The sequence below is a fragment of the Hemitrygon akajei genome, chromosome 11 (assembly GCF_048418815.1).
Source record: "Hemitrygon akajei chromosome 11, sHemAka1.3, whole genome shotgun sequence".
NCBI lineage: Eukaryota > Metazoa > Chordata > Chondrichthyes > Myliobatiformes > Dasyatidae > Hemitrygon > Hemitrygon akajei.
In genome coordinates, this window is record NC_133134.1 from 79,012,058 (window position 1) to 79,031,113 (window position 19,056).

At 52.8% G+C, this 19,056-nt stretch overlaps 1 protein-coding gene across 1 annotated transcript in view; it reads left to right on the forward strand.

Moving 5' to 3' along the window:
* The first annotated feature begins 5,717 nt into the window (after positions 1 to 5,717).
* prcc (proline rich mitotic checkpoint control factor) overlaps positions 5,718 to 19,056 on the forward strand; it is a 94,602-nt gene continuing 81,263 nt past the window's right edge. The window contains exon 1 of the mRNA XM_073061196.1: positions 5,718 to 5,978. Within this exon, the coding sequence (XP_072917297.1) occupies positions 5,778 to 5,978 (201 nt within the window). The 5' untranslated portion in view covers positions 5,718 to 5,777. The remainder of the gene's footprint in view (positions 5,979 to 19,056) is intronic.

The window sequence follows — 19,056 nt, forward strand, 5'->3', positions numbered from 1 at the left end:
AGATACATAGACCATGCTTCCACGCAGACCAAGGTCCTGATGTTTTGTCATTGCGTGCCAGAGAGGTTTGTGGTCAATGAACGCTGTGAAATGGCGACTCTCCAGAAGAAAACAAAAGTGGCGGACAGCCAGATAGAGACTGAGAAGCTCACAGTGAAACGTGTTGTATTTCCTTTCGGGGGGACAGAGACGCCGGGTGAAGAAGGGGAGAGGCTGCCACACGCCCCTGACCAACTCCTCATGCACAGTATAGTCTGAAGTGTCAGTAGTAATCACTGTAGGTGCATTGGAGAGTGGGGGCACCAGTAGGGTCGCACTGGATAGAACTTGCTGGTGTCATCAAATGATTTGGTCACATCTGCTGACCAGTCAAGCATGTCATTAGGGCTATTGCCGTTTGGCGCACTATGGGGGGTGGGGCGGCATATGTTCAGCAGCTCACAGAATGAAGCAGTGATAGAAACTCACCGTGCCTAAAAACTCCTGTAGTTATTTAGTAGTGTGGGGCAGTGGGAAGATTTCAGCTAAATGCGCCCAAGTCTTGGAAGTGTGGGACCGGGTAACGATCGGGAGTGGTGACCTCGTTAAGGCACCACCATTAGACTTCTGGAGGGGCTATTCGACTGGCATACAGTCTTTCTAAGTTGGTAAACTCAGCTTTCGTGGTTGCCAGCTTTTCTGGGTCCCGTCTACCCATGTGGGCATGGACTGGTGGGAGTGTGGTGCTGGACCCCGTGTTCTGAGACTGTAGTGGAGAACGTGGGTTTGGTGAGGTTTGGGAATCCGCCCAGCGGTTGAGTAAACTCACATGTGGTGGTGCATGTGTTTACTGGGGGAGCTGGGTGGCGACCCACAGTCCCTCAATCAGGAGAGGTTGCTTTCTCTGGAGCGGTGGAGGCTGAGGGGAGATCGGATAGAGGTTTAGAAGGTTATGAGAGGCAGAGATAGAGTGGACAGGGAGTATCTGTTCCCCTGGGGCTGAAATGTCTAATACCAGAGGGCATGCATTGAAGGTGAGAGGGGGTGGGTTCAAAGGGGATGTGAGGGGTGAGTTTTTTTAACTCAGAGAGTGGTGGATGCCTGGACTGCCCTGGTAGAGGCAAATACTTTGGAGGCTTTTAAGAGCCATTTAGATAGGCACCTGTATGTGAGGAAGTTGGAAGGATAGGGACATGGCGTAGGTAGGAGGGATTAGTTTTTAGTGTTTTTGACTTTACGTTTCAGCTGGTTTGGCACAACATTGTGGGCTGAAGGGCCTGTTCCTGTGTTGTAACATAGAAGCATAGAAACATAGAAACCCTACAGCACAATACAGGCCCAAAGCTATGCCGAACATGTCCCTACCTCAGAAATTACTAGGCTTACCTATGGCCCTCTATTTTACTAAGCTGCATGTACCTATCTAAAAGTCTCTCAATAGACCCTATCATATCTGCCTCCACCACCATTGCCAGCAGCCCATTCCACACACTCGCCACTCTCTGCGTAAACAATTTATCCCTGACATCTCCTCTGTACCTACTCCCCAGCACCTTAAACCTGTGCCCTCTTGTGGCAACCATTTCAGCCCTTGGAAAAAGTCTCTGACTATCCGCACAATCAATGCCTCTCATCATCTTGTACACCTCTATCAGGTCACCTCTCATCCTCTGTCGCTCCAAGGAGAAAAGGCCGAGTTCTCTCAACCTATTCTGATGGCACGCTCCCCAATCCAGACAACATCCTTGTAAATCTCCTCTGCACCCTTTCTATGGCTTCCACATCCTTCCTGTAGTGAGGTGACCAGAACTGAGCACAGTACTTCAAGTGGGGTCTGACCAGGGTCCTATATAGCCGCAACATTACCTCTCAGCTCCTAAATCAATTCCACGATTGATGAAGGCCAATACACCGTACGCCTTGTAGTGTTCTTTGCTCTATGTTCTATTACGTCATCATGTCAGGCCAGCCTCTGAAAGTGAACCCTAACTTGTTTGTGGATTATGCACATGTTCCCACCCGTTATGTTACCCTACTGTGTCATCAGCAAACACACAAATGGCTTTGGAGCTATGTTTCACCTCAGTCACAAGTGGGGGACTAGGCACACACATCCAGTTGCACAAGGAGGGTTTGAGGTCAAGGCCCTGAGGTTTAGTGTTTAGTTTTGAGGGGATGACAGAATTAAATGCCGAGCTGTAGTTGATAAAGACATCCCGATGAATGCATCTTTGCTGTCCAGATGTTCCAGGGTTGAGCGAAGAACCAATGAAACACCATCTGCTGTGGACCTGTTGTGACAGCAGGCAAACTGGAGCAGATCCAAGTCACCTCTCAGGCAGGAGTTAACATGTTTCAACACCAGCCTCTCAAACCACTCCAGGAGGATAATCATTGAGGCAGGTTACCATGCTCTTCTCAGGCACCAGTATAAGTGAAGCCTGCTTGAAGCAGGTGGGTACCTCAGACTGCAGAAGCTGGAGGTTAAAGATCTCAGTGAACACTCCAGCCAGCTGATCAGCACAGATCTTTAGTACTTGGCCAGGTACCCCGTCTGGGCTGGATACTTTTCATGGGCTCACCCTCCTGAAGGCTGCTCGCACATCGGCCTCAGAAACTGAAATCACAGGGTCATTGTGGCCCATGGGTGTTTGTGAAGGGTCTCCATGTGTTGGCAGTCAAAATGAACACAAAAGTTCATCCAGGAGTGAAGCCTTGTTGCCACAGCTGTCGCTGGGTTTCTCTTTGTAGGAGGTCGCATTCAACATCTGCCACAGCTGTCACTGGGTTTCTCTTTGTAGGAGGTCGCATTCAACATCTGCCACAGCTGTCGATCATCCTTTAGCGATTCACGTTCGCTCCGGAATTGCCACTCTGCACGTGAGATGGCTTTTCAGAGATCGTGCCCGGACCTCTTGCATCTTACTTGGTTTCCAGACCAGAAATGTCTCTGATCTAGTCCTCAGCAGATTACAGAACCTCATGGTTCATCCAGGGCTTCTTGTTGAGGCAGACTGAATGATTTTGTGGGGAAGCACTCATCTACTCCGTGACTAATGTGGTGTATTCATTCAGATCCTCTGATGAGTCCTTGAACACAGCCCAGCTCAAAGCAATCCTGTACCTGCTCCTCGGCCTCCCACGGCCTCCTCTTTGTTGTCCTTACCTCTGCAGCCTTGTTCTTTAGCCTCTGCCTGTATTCCGGTAGCAGGTGGACAGACAGGCGATCAGATTTCCCAAAATGTGGTCTCGGAGTGGAACGGTGGGCATTCCTAATCGTAGTGCAGCAGTGGTCGAGTGTGCTGGGACCCCTGGTGCTGCAGGTTGGATGCTGATAACAAATGGCCGGGTTTTCTTCAAACAAGCCTGGTTGAAGTCCCCGACTGTGATTTGAAAGGCGTCTCCGTTTGGTGATGGTGACACACAGCACCTCCTTTTGCAGCATGTGAACTGCCGCTGTGCCTGAGCATCACAAAGAGAAACGCAAACCCACAGCTTCTGCCTTCTCTGAATCAGCAGTCCGGTCCAACCTGCGATCAAGAAGCTCCTGGGTCTTACTGCTGTATCCGGTGAACACAGAACGCTGCAATTTCTCTTTTCCCTGTGAGACAGCAACCTTACCCATTGTCCTCAGTCTAGTTCTCCAGTGACTGTGCGGTTGCTAACAAGATGCTGGGTAGAGGAAGGTTAATTCCTCAGCCCTCCCCTCCTTCCTCTCTTCCGGCTATGCTGATGCACCTTCATCAGCTTAAAGGTGCCGTACCCGTCTGCTTGAGAACTAAGTCCGCCATGTCCTTCAGAAGATGGTGAAATTGCCAGTTCAAAGCTACGTTGCTAAAGGGAAGTTACAGGCTGCAGGTTGAAGTGAGGGTATATTTAGGAGCTTTTGTAAGTACGTCTCCATAGTTCACCACCTTGCTGAATATCCTTCCTCCCCCACCCACCTGCTCTCATCTATCACCTTCCTTCCCCTCCCCCACCTTCTTATTTTGGCTTCTTCCCACTTCCTTTCCAGTCCTGAAGAAGGGTCTCAGCCCGAAACGTCAACTGTTTATTCACTTCCACAGATGCTGCCTGACCTGCTGAATTTTTCAAGCATTTTATGTGGGTTGCTCTGGATTTCCACCATCTGTAGAATATCTTGTATTCAAACTATATCCCATCTGCCTGCACATGGTCCACATACCACTATTCCCTTCTTCCTTACAAACCTGAAACACCTCCACCGCCACTCTCCGTGTAGGAAAGGACCGGCCTCACCCAGCTCCTTCCAACTTTCCTCAGCTCACCTTAAAGTAATGCCCTCTGGCAACAGGCATTTCCACCCTGGTCTGTCTACCCCCCTCTATGCCTTATAATCTTATAAACCTCCGTCAAGTCTCCCCTCCACTCCAGAGAGAACAGCCCCAGTCTGTCCAGCCTCTCCTCACAGCTCATGCCCTCGAACCCAGGCAGCATCCCAGTGAGCCTCTCCCACACCCTTCCTGGAATGGAGTGATCAGAACTGCATGCCAGCTGCCACATGACCTCATGACTCTTATGCTTGAAGTCCCTAGTGATGAAGGCAACCTCACACTCATTGCCAGCAAGACCAATGAATTGATTGTGCATTTCAGAAGAAGAAGTTGGGAGAATGTACACCAGTCCTCATTCAGGGGTGAGTGGTGGAAAGGGGAGGTGACAACTGGGTGTCAAAACTCAAAGGATCTATCCTGACCCAGCGCGTTGATGTAAGCATGAAGAAAGCACTCTGATGACTCTACTTCATTTGAGTTTGAGGGGATTTGATACATCACCAAAGACTCTAGCAAATTTCTACAGATGTACCGTGGAGAGCATCACAGCCTGGTACGGAGCTCTGATACAAAGGATGACAGGAGGCTGCAGAGGATTGTAGACTCAGCCAGCTCCAGCATGGGCACAACTCCCCACTCCACCACTGAGGACAACACTAAAAGTTGGTGCCTCAAGAAAGTGGTGCTCATCACCATCCAGGAAATGCTGTCTTCTTGTTACTACCTTAGGGAGGAAGAGCAGGAGCCTGAAGACCCTCATTCACAATTCAAGAACAGCTTTTCCTATTCTACCATGGGATTTTTGAATGGTCCATGAACCCATGAACACTCTATTGTATTCCTTCCTTTAGCATATCCATCTATTTTGGTAACAAATAGTAATTTTATGTTTTGCTCAGTACTGCTGTCAGCAATGATAAACCTGATTCTGACAACTATATCAATTTGTGTTGCCACTGTCAGGGGCTGTGGAGATCTGCAGAGGCTGGAATTCTATATTAACAAAGAGCAGAGAGTGCGGGGATTTATCATCAGGTCAGGCAGCATCTGTGGAGAGAGAATCAGAGATGTTTAGATTTTTTTTGTACGTCATAGTAATTTTATGTACTGAATTGCACTGCAGCCGTAAGACAACAAATTTGGTGATATATCAGTGATAATAAACCTGATTCTTTAGACCGCTTCATCAGAAGTGAAGAAGACAAAAAGGTCTTTCAACCAAAATGTAGGGCAGAGATGAGACAAGCGCCATAAGACTCTCTCTCTCTCTCATGTTGACATGTTTTATAGTCGGAGAGTCATGCAGTACAGAAGGAGACAATATTAAACTTTGGTCCAACTTTCAGTACAAATTATCATTGCTGAAAAAGGACTACAACTCCCGGCATGCGCGGCGAGGGACGGCGGTTCCCGGCAGCCGCTGCGCGATAGGGACGGCCAAGCCTCGCGAGAGCGAGTGGGCAATGGCGGGCGCGCGGTGACGGAGCCGCCGCAGCCGCCGCCATGTCGCTGGTGGCCTACGGGAGCAGCGATGAAAGCGAGGGCGAGGGGGAGCTCCGGGCCGGGCCTGGCACAGCTGCCCGTGGGCCTCAGGGCCGGGCCGCTGCCCTGAGCAGCACCGCCCCCGGAATCCCGCTCTCGCTCCCCGTCACTAGGAAACGGAGCGAACCAGTGCGGATCAGCGCCCCGGCTTTGCGGGCGGGGGTGAGTCCGGGCTGGGGGAGGCGGCGGGAGCGGACATGCACGATGACAGGGGGCAGGGAGGATCACAGGGTGTGGTAAATTTGATAATTGCCTCTCCCTCGCCCCAGCATTGCCCCTTCCCCTGACCCCCGTCCATCCCCCTCACTCTGAACACCCTTCCCTGACCCCATTCATCCCCCTCCCTCTGAACACGCCCCCAGACCCCCGTCTATCCCCTCTCTGAACACCATCCCCCTCCCTCTGATCACCCCCCCGACCCACGTACATGCCCCACCCTCTGAGCACCCTCCCAATGACCCCCATCCATTCCCCTCCCTATGAGCGCCCTTCCCCCTGACCCCCGTCTATGCCCCTCCCTCTGAACAGCCCCCTGATCCCAGTCTATCCCCCTCCCTCTGAACACATCCCCCCGACCCCCGTCAATCCCGCCCTCCCTCTGAACACCCTCCCCCTGGTCCCCTCCTTCTCCTCCCCCGGCCGATACCCTCAACCTGAGTACCCCCTCATTCCAACTGACCCCCCCCCTTACCCCTCACCCACCCTCCAAACCGACCTCTGCGTGTCAGAGGTGTAACCAAGACAACAGAACTGCTGTGATCTAAATTCCCTGTCACAGTTCATCAGTGAATAGTAAACCTGAGACAGAACAACAAATAATGTGGTTGAGAATATGTCGTGAGCTTGTTTGGGTACGTACCTTCGGAATTGGTTTGGTTTTGTTTGGATTTTGTCCTGTCAGGATGAAGCCACATCTAGTATAATTGGGTAACTTCTCCCCATCGCTGACAGTCAGCACAGGCCCATCTCCAAAATGAGTGCTTACACTCGGATCTACTCTAGATCCACGACAGTGTATGTAGAGGCTCTGGACTGAGAGTGTTGGATACGTCCCCAGGCAGAGTGTGTGTGACAGTGTCGGATACGTCCCCAGTGAGAATATGTGTGAGTGTCAGATACGTCCCCAGTGAGAGTGTGTGAGTGTCAGATACGTCCCCAGTGAGAGTGTGTGTGAGTGTCGGATACGTCCCCAGTGAGAGTTTGTGTGTGAGCGTCAGATACGTCCCCAGTGAGAGTGTGTGTGAGTGTCGGATACGTCCCCAGTGAGAGTGTGTGTGTGTGTCGGATACGTCCCCAGTGAGAGTGTGTGTGAGTGTCGGATACGTCCCCAGTGAGAGAGTGTGTGAGTGTCGGATACGTCCCCAGTGAGAGTGTGTGAGTGTCAGATATGTCCCCAGTGAGAGTGCGTGTGAGTGTCGGATACGTCCCCAGTGAGAGTGTGTGTGAGTGTCGGATACGTCCTCAGTGCGAGTGTGTGTGAGTGTCGGATACGTCCCCAGTGAGAGTGTCTGTGAGTGTCAGATACGTCCCCAGTGAGAGTGTGTGTGAGTGTCGGGTACGTCCCCAGTGAGAGTGTGTGTGACGGTGTCGGATACGTCCTCAGTGAGAGTGTGTGTGAGTGTCAGATACGTCCCCAGTGAGAGTGTGTGTGAGTGTCGGGTACGTCCCCAGTGAGAGAGTGTGTGAGTGTCGGATGCGTCCCCACTGAGAGTGTGTGCGTGTTGGATACGTCCACAGTGAGAGTGTGTGTGACGGTGTCGGATACGTTCCCAGTGAGAGTGTGTGTGAGTGTCGGATACGTCCCCAGTGAGAGTGTGTGTGAGTGTCGGATATGTCCCCAGTGAGAGTGTGTGAGAGTGTCGGATACGTCCTCATTGAGAGGGTGTGAGAGTGTCGAATACGTCCCCAGTGAGAGTGTGTGTGAGTGTCGGGTATGTCCCCAGTGAGAGTGTGTGTGAGTGTCGGGTATGTCCCCAGTGAGAGTGTGTGTGTGTGGGGGGGATACGGTCCAAGTGAGTGTGTGTGTGTGTGTGGGATTCGTCTCCAGTGAGAGTGAGTGTGTGTGTGTGAGGGTAGGATACGTCCCCAGTGAGAGTGTGTGTGAGTGTCGGATACGTCCCCAGTGAGAGTGTGTGTGAGTGTCGGATACGTCCCCAGTGAGAGTGTGTGTGAGTGTTGGATACGTCCCCAGTGTGAGTGTGTGTGTGTGTGTGGGGTATACGTCCCCAGTGAGAGTGTGTGTGAGTGTTGGATACGTCCCCAGTGAGAGTGTGTGTGAGTGTCGGGTACGTCCCCAGTGAGAGAGTGTGTGATTATCGGATACGTCCCCAGTGAGAGTGTGTGTGATTGTGGGGGATACGTCCCCTCTGAGAGTGTGTGTGAGTGTGTCGGATATGTCCCCAGTGAGAGTGTGTGTGAGTGTCGGATACGTCCCCGGTGAGATTGTGTGTGTGGAGGATACGTCCCCAGTGAGAGTCTGTGTGTCAGTGTCGGATACGTCCCCAGTGAGAGTGTCTGTGAGTGTCGGATACTTCCCCAGTGAGAGTGTGTGTGAGTGTCGGATACGTCCCCAGTGAGAGTGTGTGTGAGTGTCGGATACGCCCCTTGTGTGAGTGTCGGATACGTCCCCGATGAGATTGTGTGTGTGGAGGATACGTCCCCAGTGAGATTGTGTGTCAGTGTCAGATACATCCCCAGTGAGAGTGTGTGAGAGTGTCGGATACGTCCCCAGTGAGAGTGTGTGTCAGTGTCAGATACGTCCCCAGTGAGAGTGTGTATGTCGGTGTCGGATACGTCCCCAGTGAGAGTGTGTGTGAGTGTCGGGTACGTCCCCAGTGAGAGAGTGTGTGATTATCGGATACGTCCCCAGTGAGAGTGTGTGTGTGTGTGTGGGGGATACGTCCCCAGTGTGAGTGTGTGTGTGTGTGTGTGTGTGGGGGGTTGGGGATACGTCCCCAGTGTGAGTGTGTGTGAGTGTCGGATACATCCCCGGTGAGAGTGTGTGAGTATCGGATACATCCCCAGTGAGAGTGAGTGTGTGTGTGTATTTTTGTCGGATACGTCACTAGTGAGAGTGTGTGAGTGTCCGATACGTCCCCACTGAGAGTGTGTGTGTGTGAGTTACGTCCCCAGTGAGAGTGTGTGTGTGTGTCGGATACGTTCCCAGTGAGAGTATATGTGGTGGATACATCCCCAGTGAGAGTGTGTGTGACAGTGTCGGATACGTCCCTAGTGAGAGAGTGTGTGATTATCGGATACGTCCCCAGTGAGAGTGTGTGTGAGTGTTGGATACGTCCCTAGTGAGAGTGTGTGTGATTGTGAGGGATACGTCCCCAGTGAGAGTGTGTGTGAGTGTCGGATACGTCCCCATTGAGAGTGTGTGAGTGTCGGATACATCCTCACTGAGAGTGTGTGTGTGTTGGATACGTCCCCAGTGAGAGTGTGTGTGACGGTGTCGGATACGTCCCCAGTGAGAGTGTATGTGAGTGTCGGATACGTCCTCAGTGAGAGTGTGTGTGAGTGTCGGATACGCCCCTAGTGAGAGTGTGTGTGAGTGTCGGATATGTCCCCAGTGAGAGTGTGTGTGAGTGTCGGATACGTCCCCATTGAGAGTGTGTGTGACGGTGTCGGATACGTCCCCTGTGAGAGTGTGTGTGAGTGTCGGATACGTCCCTAGTGAGAGTGTGTGAGAGTGTCGGATACGTCCCCAGTGAGAGTGTGTGTGAGTGTCGGATACGTCCCCATTGAGAGTGTGTGAGAGTGTCGAATACGTCCCCAGTGAGAGTGTGTGTGAGTGTCGGATACGTCCCCAGTGAGAGTGTGTGTGAGTGTCGGATACGTCCCCATTGAGAGTGTGTGAGAGTGTCGGATATGTCCCCAGTGAGAGTGTATGTGTGTGTCGGATACGTCCCCATTGAGAGTGTGTGAGAGTGTCGAATATGTGTCCAGTGAGAGTGTGTGTGAGTATCGGATACGTCCCCATTGAGAGTGTGTGAGAGTGTCGGATATGTCCCCAGTGAGAGTGTGTGTGAGTGTCGGATATGTCCCCAGTGAGAGTGTGTGTGAGTGTCGTATACGTCCCCATTGAGAGTGTGTGAGAATGTCGGATATGTCCCCAGTGAGAGTGTGTGTGAGTGTCGGATACGTCCCCATTGAGAGTGTTGGATATGTCCCCAGTGAGAGTGTATGTGTGTGTCGGATACGTCCTCATTGAGAGTGTGTGTGGGGGGGATACGGTCCAAGTGAGTGTGTGTGTGTGTGTGGTATTCGTCTCCAGTGAGAGTGTGTGTGTGTGTGTGATGGTAGGATACGTCCCCAGTGAGAGTGTGTGTGTGTGTGTGATGGTAGGATACGTCCCCAGTGAGAGTGTGTGTGAGTGTCGGATACGTCCCCAGTGTGAGTGTGTGTGTGTGTTGGATACGTCCCCAGTGAGAGTGTGTGTGAGTGTTGGATACGTCCCCAGTGAGAGTGTGTGTGAGTGTCGGGTACGTCCCCAGTGAGAGTGTGTGTGAGTGTCGGATACGTCCCCAGTGAGAGTGTGTGTGAGTGTCGGATACGTCCCCAGTGAGAGTGTGTGTGAGTGTCGGATACGTCCCCATTGAGAGTGTGTGAGAGTGTCGGATATGTCCCCAGTGAGAGTGTATGTGTGTGTCGGATACGTCCCCATTGAGAGTGTGTGAGAGTGTCGAATATGTGTCCAGTGAGAGTGTGTGTGAGTATCGGATACGTCCCCATTGAGAGTGTGTGAGAGTGTCGGATATGTCCCCAGTGAGAGTGTGTGTGAGTGTCGGATATGTCCCCAGTGAGAGTGTGTGTGAGTGTCGGATACGTCCCCATTGAGAGTGTGTGAGAGTGTCGGATATGTCCCCAGTGAGAGTGTGTGTGAGTGTCGGATACGTCCCCATTGAGAGTGTGTGAGAGTGTTGGATATGTCCCCAGTGAGAGTGTATGTGTGTGTCGGATACGTCCTCATTGAGAGTGTGTGTGGGGGGGATACGGTCCAAGTGAGTGTGTGTGTGTGTGTGGTATTCGTCTCCAGTGAGAGTGTGTGTGTGTGTGTGATGGTAGGATACGTCCCCAGTGAGAGTGTGTGTGTGTGTGTGATGGTAGGATACGTCCCCAGTGAGAGTGTGTGTGAGTGTCGGATACGTCCCCAGTGTGAGTGTGTGTGTGTGTTGGATACGTCCCCAGTGAGAGTGTGTGTGAGTGTTGGATACGTCCCCAGTGAGAGTGTGTGTGAGTGTCGGGTACGTCCCCAGTGAGATAGTGTGTGATTATCGGATACGTCCCCAGTGAGAGTGTGTGTGATTGTGGGGGATACGACCCCTCTGAGAGTGTGTGTGAGTGTGTCGGGTATGTCCCCAGTGAGAGTGTGTGTGAGTGTCGGATACGTCCCCATTGAGAGTGTGTGAGAGTGTCGGATACGTCCCCAGTGAGAGCGTGTGAGAGTGTCGGATATGTCCCCAGTGAGAGTGTATGTGTGTGTCGGATACGTCCTCATTGAGAGTGTGTGTGGGGGGGATACGGTCCAAGTGAGTGTGTGTGTGTGTGTGGTATTCGTCTCCAGTGAGAGTGAGTGTGTGTGTGTGATGGTAGGATACGTCCCCAGTGAGAGTGTGTGTGAGTGTCGGATACGTCCCCAGTGTGAGTGTGTGTGTGTGTTGGATACGTCCCCAGTGAGAGTGTGTGTGAGTGTTGGATACGTCCCCAGTGAGAGTGTGTGTGAGTGTCGGGTACGTCCCCAGTGAGATAGTGTGTGATTATCGGATACGTCCCCAGTGAGAGTGTGTGTGATTGTGGGGGATACGACCCCTCTGAGAGTGTGTGTGAGTGTGTCAGGTATGTCCCCAGTGAGAGTGTGTGTGAGTGTCGGATACGTCCCCGGTGAGATTGTGTGTGTGGAGGATACGTCCCCAGTGAGAGTCTGTGTGTCAGTGTCGGATACGTCCCCAGTGAGAGTGTCTGTGAGTGTCGGATACGTCCCCAGTGAGAGTGTGTGTGAGTGTCGGATACGTCCCCAGTGAGAGTGTGTGTGAGTGTCGGATTCGCCCCTAGTGAGAGTGTGTGTGAGTGTCGGATACGTCCCCGGTGAGATTGTGTGTGTGGAGGATACGTCCCCAGTGAGATTGTGTGTCAGTGTCGGATACATCCCCAGTGAGAGTGTGTGAGAGTGTCGGATACGTCCCCAGTGAGAGTGTGTGTCAGTGTCGGATACGTCCCCAGTGAGAGTGTGTGTGTCGGTGTCGGATACGTCCCCAGTGAGAGTGTGTGTGAGTGTCGGGTACGTCCCCAGTGAGAGAGTGTGTGATTATCGGATACGTCCCCAGTGAGAGTGTGTGTGTGTGTGTGTGTGGGGGATACGTCCCCAGTGTGAGTGTGTGTGAGTGTCGGATACATCCCCGGTGAGAGTGTGTGAGTATCGGATACATCCCCAGTGAGAGTGAGTGTGTGTGTGTATTTTTGTCGGATACGTCACTAGTGAGAGTGTGTGAGTGTCGGATACGTCCCCACTGAGAGTGTGTGTGTGTGTCGGATACGTTCCCAGTGAGAGTGTATGTGGTGGATACATCCCCAGTGAGTGTGTGTGACAGTGTCGGATACGTCCCTAGTGAGAGTATGTGTGAGTGTCGGATACGTCCCCTGTGAGAGTGTGTGTGAGTGTTGGATACGTCCCCAGTGAGAGTGTGTGTGAGTGTCGGATACGTCCCCTTTGAGAGTGTGTGAGTGTCGGATACATCCTCACTGAGAGTGTGTGAGTGTCGGATACGTCCCCAGTGAGAGTGTGTGTGTGTGTTGGATACGTCCCCAGTGAGAGTGTGTGTGAGTGTCGGATACGTCCCCATTGAGAGTGTGTGTGACGGTGTCGGATACGTCCCCAGTGAGAGTGTATGTGAGTGTCGGATATGTCCCCATTGAGAGTGTGTGTGACGGTGTCGGATACGTCCCCAGTGAGAGTGTGTGTGAGTGTCGGATAAGTCCCCATTGAGAGTGTGTGTGACGGTGTCGGATACGTCCCCAGTGAGAGTGTGTGTGAGTGTCGGATATGTCCCCATTGAGAGTGTGTGTGACGGTGTCGGATACGTCCCCAGTGAGAGTGTGTGTGAGTGTCGGATATGTCCCCATTGAGAGTGTGTGTGACGGTGTCGGATACGTCCCCAGTGAGAGTGTGTGTGAGTGTCGGATATGTCCCCATTGAGAGTGTGTGAGATGGTGTCGGATACGTCCCCAGTGAGAGTGTGTGAGAGTGTCGGATACGTCCCCATTGAGAGTGTGTGAGAGTGTCGAATATGTCCCCAGTGAGAGTGTGTGAGAGTGTCGGATACGTCCCCAGTGAGAGTGTCTGTGACGGTGTCGGATACGTTCCCAGTGAGAGTGTGTGTGAGTGTCGGATACGTCCCCAGTGAGAGTGTGTGCGAGTGTCGGATACGTCCCCAGTGAGAGTGTGTGAGAGTGTCGGATACGTCCCCAGTGAGAGTGTGTGTGAGTGTCGGATACGTCCCCATTGAGAGTGTGTGAGAGTGTCAAATACGTCCCCAGTGAGAGTGTGTGTGAGTGTCGGATACGTCCCCATTGAGAGTGTGTGAGAGTGTCGGATATGTCCCCATTGAGAGTGTGTGTGACGGTGTCGGATACGTCCCCAGTGAGAGTGTGTGTGATTATCGGATACGTCCCCAGTGAGAGTGTGTGTGATTGTGGGGGATACGACCCCTCTGAGAGTGTGTGTGAGTGTGTCGGGTATGTCCCCAGTGAGAGTGTGTGTGAGTGTCGGATACGTCCCCATTGAGAGTGTGTGAGAGTGTCGGATACGTCCCCAGTGAGAGTGTGTGTGAGTGTCGGATATGTCCCCAGTGAGAGTGTATGTGTGTGTCGGATACGTCCTCATTGAGAGTGTGTGTGGGGGGGATACGGTCCAAGTGAGTGTGTGTGTGTGTGTGGTATTCGTCTCCAGTGAGAGTGAGTGTGTGTGTGTGATGGTAGGATACGTCCCCAGTGAGAGTGTGTGTGAGTGTCGGATACGTCCCCAGTGTGAGTGTGTGTGTGTGTGTTGGATACGTCCCCAGTGAGAGTGTGTGTGAGTGTTGGATACGTCCCCAGTGAGAGTGTGTGTGAGTGTCGGGTACGTCCCCAGTGAGATAGTGTGTGATTATCGGATACGTCCCCAGTGAGAGTGTGTGTGATTGTGGGGGATACGACCCCTCTGAGAGTGTGTGTGAGTGTGTCAGGTATGTCCCCAGTGAGAGTGTGTGTGAGTGTCGGATACGTCCCCGGTGAGATTGTGTGTGTGGAGGATACGTCCCCAGTGAGAGTCTGTGTGTCAGTGTCGGATACGTCCCCAGTGAGAGTGTCTGTGAGTGTCGGATACGTCCCCAGTGAGAGTGTGTGTGAGTGTCGGATACGTCCCCAGTGAGAGTGTGTGTGAGTGTCGGATTCGCCCCTAGTGAGAGTGTGTGTGAGTGTCGGATACGTCCCCGGTGAGATTGTGTGTGTGGAGGATACGTCCCCAGTGAGATTGTGTGTCAGTGTCGGATACATCCCCAGTGAGAGTGTGTGAGAGTGTCGGATACGTCCCCAGTGAGAGTGTGTGTCAGTGTCGGATACGTCCCCAGTGAGAGTGTGTGTGTCGGTGTCGGATACGTCCCCAGTGAGAGTGTGTGTGAGTGTCGGGTACGTCCCCAGTGAGAGAGTGTGTGATTATCGGATACGTCCCCAGTGAGAGTGTGTGTGTGTGTGTGTGTGTGTGTGGGGGATACGTCCCCAGTGTGAGTGTGTGTGAGTGTCGGATACATCCCCGGTGAGAGTGTGTGAGTATCGGATACATCCCCAGTGAGAGTGAGTGTGTGTGTGTATTTTTGTCGGATACGTCACTAGTGAGAGTGTGTGAGTGTCGGATACGTCCCCACTGAGAGTGTGTGTGTGTGTCGGATACGTTCCCAGTGAGAGTGTATGTGGTGGATACATCCCCAGTGAGTGTGTGTGACAGTGTCGGATACGTCCCTAGTGAGAGTATGTGTGAGTGTCGGATACGTCCCCTGTGAGAGTGTGTGTGAGTGTTGGATACGTCCCCAGTGAGAGTGTGTGTGAGTGTCGGATACGTCCCCTTTGAGAGTGTGTGAGTGTCGGATACATCCTCACTGAGAGTGTGTGAGTGTCGGATACGTCCCCAGTGAGAGTGTGTGTGTGTGTTGGATACGTCCCCAGTGAGAGTGTGTGTGAGTGTCGGATACGTCCCCATTGAGAGTGTGTGTGACGGTGTCGGATACGTCCCCAGTGAGAGTGTATGTGAGTGTCGGATATGTCCCCATTGAGAGTGTGTGTGACGGTGTCGGATACGTCCCCAGTGAGAGTGTGTGTGAGTGTCGGATAAGTCTCCATTGAGAGTGTGTGTGACGGTGTCGGATACGTCCCCAGTGAGAGTGTGTGTGAGTGTCGGATATGTCCCCATTGAGAGTGTGTGTGACGGTGTCGGATACGTCCCCAGTGAGAGTGTGTGTGAGTGTCGGATATGTCCCCATTGAGAGTGTGTGTGACGGTGTCGGATACGTCCCCAGTGAGAGTGTGTGTGAGTGTCGGATATGTCCCCATTGAGAGTGTGTGAGATGGTGTCGGATACGTCCCCAGTGAGAGTGTGTGAGAGTGTCGGATACGTCCCCATTGAGAGTGTGTGAGAGTGTCGAATATGTCCCCAGTGAGAGTGTGTGAGAGTGTCGGATACGTCCCCAGTGAGAGTGTCTGTGACGGTGTCGGATACGTTCCCAGTGAGAGTGTGTGTGAGTGTCGGATACGTCCCCAGTGAGAGTGTGTGCGAGTGTCGGATACGTCCCCAGTGAGAGTGTGTGAGAGTGTCGGATACGTCCCCAGTGAGAGTGTGTGTGAGTGTCGGGTACGTCCCCAGTGAGAGTGTGTGTGTGTCGGATACGTCCCCAGTGAGAGTGTGTGTGAGTGTCGGATACGTCCCCAGTGAGAGTGTGTGCGAGTGTCGGATACGTCCCCAGTGAGAGTGTGTGAGAGTGTCGGATACGTCCCCAGTGAGAGTGTGTGTGAGTGTCGGATACGTCCCCATTGAGAGTGTGTGAGAGTGTCAAATACGTCCCCAGTGAGAGTGTGTGTGAGTGTCGGATACGTCCCCATTGAGAGTGTGTGAGAGTGTCGGATATGTCCCCATTGAGAGTGTGTGTGACGGTGTCGGATACGTCCCCAGTGAGAGTGTGTGTGATTATCGGATACGTCCCCAGTGAGAGTGTGTGTGATTGTGGGGGATACGACCCCTCTGAGAGTGTGTGTGAGTGTGTCGGGTATGTCCCCAGTGAGAGTGTGTGTGAGTGTCGGATACGTCCCCATTGAGAGTGTGTGAGAGTGTCGGATACGTCCCCAGTGAGAGCGTGTGAGAGTGTCGGATATGTCCCCAGTGAGAGTGTATGTGTGTGTCGGATACGTCCTCATTGAGAGTGTGTGTGGGGGGGATACGGTCCAAGTGAGTGTGTGTGTGTGTGTGGTATTCGTCTCCAGTGAGAGTGAGTGTGTGTGTGTGATGGTAGGATACGTCCCCAGTGAGAGTGTGTGTGAGTGTCGGATACGTCCCCAGTGTGAGTGTGTGTGTGTGTGTTGGATACGTCCCCAGTGAGAGTGTGTGTGAGTGTTGGATACGTCCCCAGTGAGAGTGTGTGTGAGTGTCGGGTACGTCCCCAGTGAGATAGTGTGTGATTATCGGATACGTCCCCAGTGAGAGTGTGTGTGATTGTGGGGGATACGACCCCTCTGAGAGTGTGTGTGAGTGTGTCAGGTATGTCCCCAGTGAGAGTGTGTGTGAGTGTCGGATACGTCCCCGGTGAGATTGTGTGTGTGGAGGATACGTCCCCAGTGAGAGTCTGTGTGTCAGTGTCGGATACGTCCCCAGTGAGAGTGTCTGTGAGTGTCGGATACGTCCCCAGTGAGAGTGTGTGTGAGTGTCGGATACGTCCCCAGTGAGAGTGTGTGTGAGTGTCGGATTCGCCCCTAGTGAGAGTGTGTGTGAGTGTCGGATACGTCCCCGGTGAGATTGTGTGTGTGGAGGATACGTCCCCAGTGAGATTGTGTGTCAGTGTCGGATACATCCCCAGTGAGAGTGTGTGAGAGTGTCGGATACGTCCCCAGTGAGAGTGTGTGTCAGTGTCGGATACGTCCCCAGTGAGAGTGTGTGTGTCGGTGTCGGATACGTCCCCAGTGAGAGTGTGTGTGAGTGTCGGGTACGTCCCCAGTGAGAGAGTGTGTGATTATCGGATACGTCCCCAGTGAGAGTGTGTGTGTGTGTGTGTGTGTGTGTGGGGGATACGTCCCCAGTGTGAGTGTGTGTGAGTGTCGGATACATCCCCGGTGAGAGTGTGTGAGTATCGGATACATCCCCAGTGAGAGTGAGTGTGTGTGTGTATTTTTGTCGGATACGTCACTAGTGAGAGTGTGTGAGTGTCGGATACGTCCCCACTGAGAGTGTGTGTGTGTGTCGGATACGTTCCCAGTGAGAGTGTATGTGGTGGATACATCCCCAGTGAGTGTGTGTGACAGTGTCGGATACGTCCCTAGTGAGAGTATGTGTGAGTGTCGGATACGTCCCCTGTGAGAGTGTGTGTGAGTGTTGGATACGTCCCCAGTGAGAGTGTGTGTGAGTGTCGGATACGTCCCCTTTGAGAGTGTGTGAGTGTCGGATACATCCTCACTGAGAGTGTGTGAGTGTCGGATACGTCCCCAGTGAGAGTGTGTGTGTGTGTTGGATACGTCCCCAGTGAGAGTGTGTGTGAGTGTCGGATACGTCCCCATTGAGAGTGTGTGTGACGGTGTCGGATACGTCCCCAGTGAGAGTGTATGTGAGTGTCGGATATGTCCCCATTGAGAGTGTGTGTGACGGTGTCGGATACGTCCCCAGTGAGAGTGTGTGTGAGTGTCGGATAAGTCCCCATTGAGAGTGTGTGTGACGGTGTCGGATACGTCCCCAGTGAGAGTGTGTGTGAGTGTCGGATATGTCCCCATTGAGAGTGTGTGTGACGGTGTCGGATACGTCCCCAGTGAGAGTGTGTGTGAGTGTCGGATATGTCCCCATTGAGAGTGTGTGTGACGGTGTCGGATACGTCCCCAGTGAGAGTGTGTGTGAGTGTCGGATATGTCCCCATTGAGAGTGTGTGAGATGGTGTCGGATACGTCCCCAGTGAGAGTGTGTGAGAGTGTCGGATACGTCCCCATTGAGAGTGTGTGAGAGTGTCGAATATGTCCCCAGTGAGAGTGTGTGAGAGTGTCGGATACGTCCCCAGTGAGAGTGTGTGTGACGGTGTCGGATACGTTCCCAGTGAGAGTGTGTGTGAGTGTCGGATACGTCCCCAGTGAGAGTGTGTGCGAGTGTCGGATACGTCCCCAGTGAGAGTGTGTGAGAGTGTCGGATACGTCCCCAGTGAGAGTGTGTGTGAGTGTCGGATACGTCCCCATTGAGAGTGTGTGAGAGTGTCAAATACGTCCCCAGTGAGAGTGTGTGTGAGTGTCGGATACGTCCCCATTGAGAGTGTGTGAGAGTGTCGGATATGTCCCCAGTGAGAGTGTGTGTGAGTGTCCGATACGTCACCAGTGAGAGTGTGTGTGAGTGTCGGATATGTCCCCAGTGAGAGTGTGTGTGGGTGTCAGATATGTCCCCAGTGAGAGTGTGTGTGAGTGTCGGATACGTCCCCATTGAGAGTGTGTGTGAGTGTCGGATACGTCCCCATTGAGAGTGTATGTGTGTGTCGGATACGTCCTCAGTGAGAGTGTGTGTGAGTGTTGGATACGTCCCTAGTGAGAGTGTGTGTGATTGTGAGGGAGACGTCCCCAGTGAGAGTGTGTGTGATTGTGAGGGAGACGTCCCCAGTGAGAGTGTGTGTGATTGTGAGGGATACGTCCCCAGTGAGAGTATGTGTGATTGTGAGGGATACGTCCCTAGTGAGAGTGTGTGTGATTGTGAGGGATACGTCCCCAGTGAGAGTGTGTGTGAGTGTCGGATACGTCCCCATTGAGAGTGTGTGAGTGTCGGATACGTCCTCACTGAGAGTGTGTGTGTGTTGGATACGTCCCCAGTGAGAGTGTGTGTGACGGTGTCGGATACGTCCCCATTGAGAGTGTATGTGTGTGTCGGATACGTCCTCAGTGAGAGTGTGTGTGAGTGTTGGATACGTCCCTAGTGAGAGTGTGTGTGATTGTGAGGGAGACGTCCCCAGTGAGAGTGTGTGTGATTGTGAGGGAGACGTCC